Source organism: Lissotriton vulgaris, chromosome 8, assembly GCF_964263255.1.
Source record: "Lissotriton vulgaris chromosome 8, aLisVul1.2, whole genome shotgun sequence".
In the NCBI taxonomy this organism is placed as follows: domain Eukaryota; kingdom Metazoa; phylum Chordata; class Amphibia; order Caudata; family Salamandridae; genus Lissotriton; species Lissotriton vulgaris.
In genome coordinates this window covers 734,726,841-734,736,087 of record NC_141696.1, presented here as the reverse complement: position 1 = coordinate 734,736,087, position 9,247 = coordinate 734,726,841, and the positions used below count along the sequence as shown (strand labels likewise).

The 9,247-nt window shown below is 46.7% G+C and overlaps 1 protein-coding gene across 1 annotated transcript in view; it reads right to left on the bottom strand.

The window, feature by feature from the left end:
- Positions 1–334: 334 nt before the first annotated feature.
- LANCL3 (LanC like family member 3) overlaps positions 335–9,247 on the bottom strand; it is a 313,041-nt gene continuing 304,128 nt past the window's right edge. The window contains exon 5 of the mRNA XM_086933373.1: positions 335–1,031. Within this exon, the coding sequence (XP_086789499.1) occupies positions 872–1,031 (160 nt within the window). The 3' untranslated portion in view covers positions 335–871. The remainder of the gene's footprint in view (positions 1,032–9,247) is intronic.

Genomic DNA, 9,247 nt, shown 5'->3' with positions numbered 1-9,247 from the left:
CTGCTTCTTGTTTTATGTTTTGAAATTTTCTTTCTGGATTAAGCTTTTTATAAAGAACTTTTAAACCATTAGCACTGGGTGCACAGGAAAGAAGAACCCTAGCAATTTCATTCATATCAGGTATTAAATATCTTTTTCATAAACTCAAAGAACCTTAACATTCAATGCAATAGGCTCTATTGGGTTTGAAAGGATGGTAAATAGTGTTTCGGTGAAGCAGAAAAATTCACAGGTTAGCATCGTTGAGCCCAAGAAATTATGTAAAGTGGAAAATAAAAACGGGCATTGATTGCATTGTTTGACATCATCAAATAATTATCAAATCATTATATTTGCTTATGTTACTTTATTCAAAGGTTTATGATACCTTAGCTTCATAAGATAAGACAAAATGTTAGGGTTAGGATCCATGGAAAATACCAGCAATTAGAAAAAGGCTTTGGCATTTTAGCACCTTTTCTTTATAACTTTCAGCATATAATTTCAGTTACTACAATATTTCACCACATCTATATTATCCATAGGCTCTTTAATGATGAGATCCTTGCTCAAATCCATGGAATCACCTTGCCCCTAACTCTCTTTAAGAAAGTCAGTGCAATTTGTATTGTCTTTGATCCAAAAGGAATTGATATTAGTTCACAATGATTTGAAATATCCATAGTAATGGTCCATATTCCAAGCATCAGTCGTGTGTTGGTGTCTTACCCTGGAATGATGTACCTACAATAATACTCTATCTTCACTTGCTGTACAGAAGCATTAAGGCAAGTTTCTGGTAAAATCCAAATGGCAACTCTGGCAAGAAAAAGAGCAAGACAAAAGATATCCAACACTGTGAGACTTTGTTAAGGAACAAAGATAGCGTCTGCTATACAAAGACGTTGAAAAGAGGAAATTCTGCCTGATTGGGCTGCAACAAGTCAACCAAAAAACACACAGTTCCCGAGAGGCCTTCATAAAGACTGTAGATGGTATCTAGTTTGCAGGAGCCTGCCTTGAACTCCTCTGAAAACAAAAACTCGGCGAACCTATGAAAAAACAAACACAACCAATGTTATTACTGTGTTTTTCTACATATCATCATCATGTGTTAAATATAAGGTGCTGGATATGATCTTAGTGTGGTAAGCTAATAACAATAGTAAACCTCAATGCAAATAAATTAACCAAGTTCATAAATAAAAGGACAGAGGTGATGAGCTCTGGAGCATTGTAGACAATATTCTACAGGACATCGTCAGAGAAAGAAAGGTTATGTACGAGTAACCCATCATAGGTCTCTTCATTAAATTCTCATTAAATTCTCAAATACTGTTACAAATACTGTTACATCTATGCCTGTTTCAAAGATCTCAGAATTCTTTTTTTTATTTCCGCCAAAAAAAGCATTTTTAATATAGCACATGATTTGAGTTGCGTTTAAAGTTAGTAGCTGGATGTTTCTCTGACGCTTTGTAAATTAAATGTGTGCCATACATAAAGAAAAGTGAGTATTACAAAATCAGGCAATAATCCAAGGAAAGTTTATTCATCTTGCCTAGCCTTAAATACAAAACTTTCTGCAAGGATGTTAGTAGGAATCCCACTTACCATGTTTAAATCTAGAAAAAACACAATCCCATATGACAGTCTCTACACCTCCCCCCGCACACCCAGATGTGTACCAGAAAGTATTTAATAGTTATATTTAATTACATACAAACATACAGAATAATGCCGTAATGTAAAGCCATTTTTTCTTCTCCTATGGGTCATTTCGCTGGGCTGTCAGAAGGAAGCTAGTATAGGGGGGATGATTCGTCAGGCACTGTGATTTTTCAGGACCCCACAATCATTGTGCAAAATTAAATTACAGATTTTGAAGAAATCCTGTCATGCTTATTAATGAAGAGACAGCTAACACATCTATACTACTAGATGGCATGAGATCTTAGAACTTTAAAGAGTTCTTCTTTTTATTGGCTGGAGAATACGTTTGGTCAGGTGTTCATGCTGTCTTGGGCCCTGCGTGACATTTCTTATCAGGGCCCTGCCTAGTCATAGTTGCCTAAGTTCCTGTCTTTACACATTTGTAAGACCAAAGGTTATACATCTGAGTGATTTCATTTGCATACTCTGAGACCCAGCCTCTCGCCAAGAGGATCCTGCATTTACCACTGCAAACTGGTTTCAGGTTATGCAGTCAGAGCTTGGCAAGTCTTTGCAGCCACTGTCTTCAGCATATTCCCAACTGAACAGGTCAGGTAACATTCTCAAAGTGTCGACTAAACCATTTCTGAACCCCAGAGTATAGAGCTAGGTAACATCAAAGAGTACTAGGGAGGGTAACAATTTGTCAAGCCTTCCAGATTTCAAATAATCTGGAGATGACATATTTACTCCAATAAAAAGAGGTCTGCAAAGGGTCCCTCTCACAGAGAAGGTAGAATGCGTTCAGGTATATTTACTTTTATTCCAAGAAAGGACTATTTTTGATTTCACAGTAATCCTTTAATACCAATGTTTCAGGAGCCTGAATCTCATCCTCTCAAGGGCGCAGACCATATTTGGCAGTAGTTGCTCCTGAAATGGTTAGGACCATATATATGAATTTGTAAATATGGTATTTGAATAGCACAAACCTAGCTGAAAGGTGTGTGTCTAAAACTTTTAATATGGCATACCCTTGCTGTTAGAAATGGGATCTCTGGTTGGCTAAGGCTTGCGCCACAGCCAGGCAGAGATCACCACTCTAGTCAGGGCAAGGGAGTGACACGCCAAGATAACCCCTGCTCACCCCCTTGGTAGCTTGGCAAGAGCAGTCAGGCTTATCCTGGAGGCAATGTGTAAAGCATTTGTGCAACTCACACACACAGCAGCAACACACTAAGCACACCACAAAAGGAACTCCACACAAGGTTATATATTAAAAATTGCCTTTGTATTACCATAAACACATTAGATCATAATCACACAGATACACTGTGCCAACTGGCACTGGGCAGAATTTACAGGGGATTAGTTACACATGACAGGGCCACTGTCAGAATCAGCACTTAGTAGAAATAGTAGATGTAGAACATAGAATAACTGTAGCACAAAATAACAATTGTAGAACACAACCAGTAACCACTGGTTAAAGTTACGAATACACTACGCAATACTAATCACCTTAGGGATAGATCACACAGGGAAACATAACTTGACTAGCATAAACCATACTAGGCAAAACAACCTCCTAATCATAAAAACACAGTTAGAGGTATTAGACAGGATGCATACTTACATTATGCACAAATCATCATAAACACAGGGCGCCCCAGGTGGGGGCACACCACAGGAAAACTGTCCCCAGGCCAACTGGCCTCTCACAGGGCTCTGACGCCCTATGTTCCAAATTGTCAGGGCTGGCTGCGCCCTCAGCCAACAGCAGCAACACCCAAGAACATGCCTAAACATGGCAGCTGCCCACTACTTGCTTGGCAGCTGGGAGACTGAAATGAAGGGCCTAAACGTTGCAGTTGGCACTAAGTTCTGCGCAGCTGTGCAGGCCAAGGTAGGGGCGAATGAGGGCGTCTCACTCCTAGAGTCAAAAGAACATGTCCCCTGAAAAGGAAGAACCTAAACGGTGCAGCTGCCCACTACTTACTGGGCAGCTGGGAAGTAGAGTGGCGGCATGGGCCCTCACTGCCCCTTAGGACAGAATTGCGCCAAACGTTGGAGCCACACGGGCTCTAAATTAAGTAGGTCCCAAGACCCTCATGGGGACTTTAAAATAACTGGGGGGCCTCGATGGAGCCCTCTGGGCTCTGAAAAACTTATCCCCTGGTGGAGCCACATGAGGGCTCTGGAGATAATGAGGCCACTAAAGGAAACACTTGCCACTTCGGAGCGGCCCTCTAGCTAGCGGGGCTGCTCAGAAAACCAACCATGGTGCCCTCACTGGCGCCCTATGGAGAGAAGACCACAGGCCCCTCTGGCTCTCTAAATAATGGTGGCCAAATGGTGGAGCAGCCCGCAGGCGGGTCCACTCAGGATGCCCCCCAAACACTGTCAGGGGGGCCTTGAAGGCACCTTACAATGGAGGAAGTCCCCACTCACCGGTTCTCTCGTGGAGGCGTCTCTGTGGCGTCCTCCTGTCGAGCTCTGCTGCTCCCTGCACCGGCGGGACTCGGGGGAGCCTCGCCTCTCTTCTGGGGTACCGGGGCTCCCAAAAGCTCACAGGAGCCCCAGGCAGCGTCGGACCATTGCGCGGCCGGCTTTCTCCTTTGCGGGGCTTCAGATGGCGTCTCCTCTCTCGCGGGGCTTCCCTTCCTTCCTGGAAGCCCCGCCCATGGGAGACGTCACTGGGCTTGCCTTTCGGGTCGCGCTAGGCAGCAGCCCAGAGGGGATTCCTCTCGCGGCTCGGGCCGCAGCGGTGATACACGGGGTGGGAACCCGTGCAAGTCAAATACCAAAATCTGGGCAAAGTTGCGGGGTGGGCACCTGCGCACTAAAAACAAATAAATAAGCGGGATGGGCACCCGCTCGAATTTAAATGGAAATTCGGGCAAAGTCGCGGGGTGCGCACCGCGCAATTTAAATAAACATCAGCACAGCGGCCATAATGCAGGGTAGGCACCTGCTTAAGGAAGTCAAAAATAGGCGGACATGATGCAGGGTGGGCACCTGCAAGGAAGGGGCCACGGGACAATCCCACACTGTGCAGCTTCGCACTGCAGGCCCCCAGCAGTCCTCCTGGGTCAGCAACACAGTGCTTCCCAGGGCCAAAGCCAAGTGCTTCTCAGGGACTTGACAGCAAAGTCCAAAGAAAGTCTTGTAGTATGTAGGGGGGCAAAGGCTGGGCCTAGGGGCCAGCTCACAGGGCCCTCCAGCAGGGAGGCAGTACCCAGTGGCGGTCCTCCTGGCACCCAGCAGCAGCAGCAGGCCCCCCTCAAGTTAGGAGCAAGAGAGGACATTTTACATGGGGTCACAGCCCCTTCTTATATACACATTTCCCTTTGTCTCAAGGGTGCAGGGCAAAGGGAAAACAGATGCAACTGGTTCTGGAGCACTTTGTTTTGCTCAGCCCCTCTCCCTATTCACAGGACAGGCTAGGGACATCAGACGCACCACAGGGGGTGGAGCCAGCATTGTAGAGGGCAGGCACAGCCCTATTCAGGCCCCAAGGGCAACTCCTCCCTCCCATCTACATGCAGATCTCCCTATTCACCACCGGGCAGACCCATCCTGGCTCCTGGAGCCAAGCACACCAGCCAGCCCCTGTCACTCACAAGCCAGACAGGCAATTCACATTCACTGCACATAGAAATGCCTACTTCTAAAAGTTGCACTTCTCCACTAGACACATTCAATCTACGCACACCATTGTGCAGCATTTATTCTCACGAGTTCGCACATACCAAACTCTCCCCTGCACTCCTCTCACACCAGGAATTACCATGGACACACATATCCCCCATGCATTCCTATGGGAGTGCAGGCCAATTTCACCACACGCACTCAGAGAGTGCACACACTTTACACTGGGACACAGTGTTAAAGTGCGCAGAAGCCAAAAACAACTAACACCAGGTCACATTTAGAAGCAAAAAGTTTAGGGGTGAACCTGCCAAAAGGGCAAAGTCCAACACTTGTCATGACTTATATTGGAGTATGGAAAAAAGTAATGGGTAGAATGTTTTATTTAATGCCAGCCGCTGGTAATTACTCAGGCCACATTCCTGTCCATTGTTATTTTGTGTGAGAAGTTGGCATGGTATATGATGACCACTATTTTAGTGAGCACCTTGCACCAGTCCAAACAACCCTTATGGTGATTGGTTGTAAGTCAACCTTATAGACCAGCTATCCTAGGGGTAGCATGGACAAAAGCAGTCTTAGGCTAAACTCAAGAGGGCATGTGAAGCCAGCTGTTTTACCATATGCAATCCTTTTAACATCAAATGAAGGGACACCACACAAGTTATATATTATAAAATATATGTATTTATTACTAGAATAATCCCCTGTACTCTTTATGAGGACAGAACCACAAGCGTTAAACAAAGAACTTCATTGAACATACAAAAGTTGCACAAATATGGATAGGCCCTGGTGGCCACTCAAACCATATACTAAAATAATGGTATAAGAACCATGTCACGAACAATGGTAAGGCCTAGAGCCTTGAGAATCGCTGGGGCTACACTGGACTAACGAAGGTTAGGTCGGGAGGCCCACAGGATGCGGGAGCAGTGTCTATAGGCACACGCATTTACCAATAGAAGTCAATGGTGCATAAAAGTTAGAAAGTTACTGATTTGGGAGTCTACCGACTGGACTAGAACTTAACCACTTAAAACTAGGACACTAGAGGTGTAAACCACTACAGGAGTACCGGAGTACTTTCGTTACCTCACCCACAGGAAGCGGGTGCATAGGTGTCAAAGTGCGTCGGGTTTCGTCATGGAGTTCTTTGGAGCCTGGAGGAAAAGATGCTGCAGGCGACCAGGAGAGAAGAGTCCGGTTGGATCCAAGAGTGTATCGAAGATGTAGAGTACCTGAAAGCAGAAGGGACAGAGTCTGGGTCACTAGCCACTGACCAGGATGGAACCAGGAAGGAACCAGGCGATGTCGGGTTGCGATCAGGTGATGTCATGAAGCTTGTCTCTGCTGCCACATGGACCAGGAGGTATCGACGACAACCAGGAGGTAGACACAGACTGTCCCACGAAGGCTCTCGCTGTCGGCGGTGTCGGTTCTTGAATTGGAGTCAACAGGCTTTGGCAAATGCAACCCACGTGGAAATCGAAGATGGCTTCTGGATCAGACCTGCAAGGTCTGATGGGCTGCTCCTTTTCAGAGGAGCAAGGGCCAGTCTGGAGCAACCAGACCAGCAGTGAAAATTTGAAGGTTCGTTGTCACAGAGGCCACTAGCCAACGGGCAAGTGACTGGACAATGCGTCGAGCAGGAAAATTGCAAAAGGGCCCCACGCAGCACTCGGTGAGTGTGGAGAGGTGATCTTCAGTGCAAAGGCTGCTCGGGGCTATGGCTTCTCAATCCCCAATCCACAGCTTCAAGGGTGCCTCGTGAGCTACACAGGAAGCACTTTGCCGGCTTTCGAAGATGGCCGGTCCCACGTCTCACGTCGCCTCCACGGGTCTCAGCTTTGCTGGGACTGTGGATCGGGCTATTGGAAGTCTGGGAGTCCAGTTCTTTTCGGTCTTCATTGTTCGAGCTCCGGTGGGAGCAACAACAAAGAAAACCTTTGAGCGCTGATGGTGCCTGCTTGTGCAGGGTGGTCACTCCTTGACCACAAGGGAGATTCTTCAGTCTTCTACATCGAGTAGGATGTCAAAGGGTCCAGAGTTTTGTATCAAAGTTTCAGTCAGAGTGATCTAATGTCTATGGGTACAGCTCCAACCTTTATTCCAAATCAAGGGGCTGGATCACCTGCTAGGTCCCTCCTATGGGTGGGTCCCAGGAAGGGGGTGGTTACAACCCTTTCCCTTTGTCCAGTTTTGCACCAGAGCTGGGGCTGGAGTGCCCCAGCACCGGTTTGAACTGGACTTTGCATGGGACACCTTGTGTGCCCCAGGCAGTGTCTAGTTTCATTTAGCCCTCCCTGCCCCAATTCACTATCTCCTGTCTGGGTGGTGCTAGCACCTCCCTGTGACAGGAAACCTTTTGTCCAGGCCTCCCCTGCCGGAGTTTTCGGTCAGCAGCAGGAGGCCAGACTTGTGTCTGTGGCAGCAGCATCCATTTTGTGATGCTGAGGCTCTGGTTAGATTTAACCACGTTTAAGGAAAGTAACATGTCTTCTCCCTTTAGAAGGGTGGAATGCTACCCCCGTCGCCAGGACTGGTGAGGGGTTAGTATTCCAAAGTGTATGACACCTTACACGACATGTTTTGATAAAGCCAAACCAAAGATAGCATTGAACCGCGAGGTTCATAATGCACTTAAGAATATATGGTATGGCAATATCCTAGAACAGCTATAAGGACATGGTTCGCAAAGATGCAGACAGGCTCAGCTCATGCTAGAGCACCATCTCACATAAAACCAAGCACTCTGTCTCCAGGATTATTAAGGCCTGCCATAGGAGTGACTTATAGGTGCATATGTGTCCAGATATAGGTTTAGACATAGGTATACTATATCTAAGCAAGGGGTGGTTACACCACCTTGCCCCAGCTGAGTGATCAGCCAGTTGTGTCAGTTTGGATGGCCAGCCAGGGGTGGCAAACGATATGCTGCAGCCCCTGGTAGGCCTTGGATGCACCTATGCCCTGGGTACCTATAGTACACTGTACAGGGGCTCATAAGGTGACCCAGTATCCAATTGGAGATGTACCTACTGTACATGGAGTCCATTTTAAAGAGACAGCAGATAGCCTGGGGCCCTGATGAGTAGGATCCCAGGCCAACTAAGTCGAAAACCAGCTAAACACCAGGCAAAAAATCTGGGGTAACCATAGTCAGGTATCCACCTTCCTACATTTTGCACACCATGACCACCTCACTTTGGACCCAGCCATATGCAAATCAGTCTTGACCCTGCTCCAGTAGGAACAGTCCAGCCCAACCTGCAATGTCAGTACCTCCTTGAATTGAAACACAAGAAACCCAAGACCGATTTCACCCTGACTGGGGCTCTTCAATCGGGTATAGCTTGATTCCAGTGGTACAGTGAGGGAGGAACCCACTTCTGGGCATATGTATTGCACTTAGGTCATTGCACTGAAGTATACAAAAAGTTATGGGTATAATGCTTGAATTAATCTCAGCCACTGGTAGTAGCTGCATCCCAGTCTACTGTTATTTTGCACAGAATGCCACCTCAGTGTGGTCCCAGCCATATGCAAATCCATCTTGCCTCTCCTACAATAGGAACAGTCCAGCCTAAATTGCCTGGCCAGGTCCTCTCTCAACTGGAACATATACTAGCCAAGACCAGTTTTAATCTGCCTTGAAATCTTCAGTTGTGCGCAGCTTGGTTCCATTGCCCTAGTGAGCATGACACCCACGTCTGGGCATACATATAGCACATAAGGCGTCACTCCGAAGTATACAAAAAAAGGATGGGCGGAATGTTTGAATTAATCTCAGATACTAGTAAGTACTTGGTGCCACATCTCAGTCCTTTGTAGATTTGCACACCAGGCCCCCTCTATTTCGACCCAGCCAAATGCAAATCAGTCTTGACCCTGCTCCAATAGGAACCTTCCAGCCTGAACTGCCAGGCCAAGTTCTTCTTAAACCGGAATACAAGTGACACAT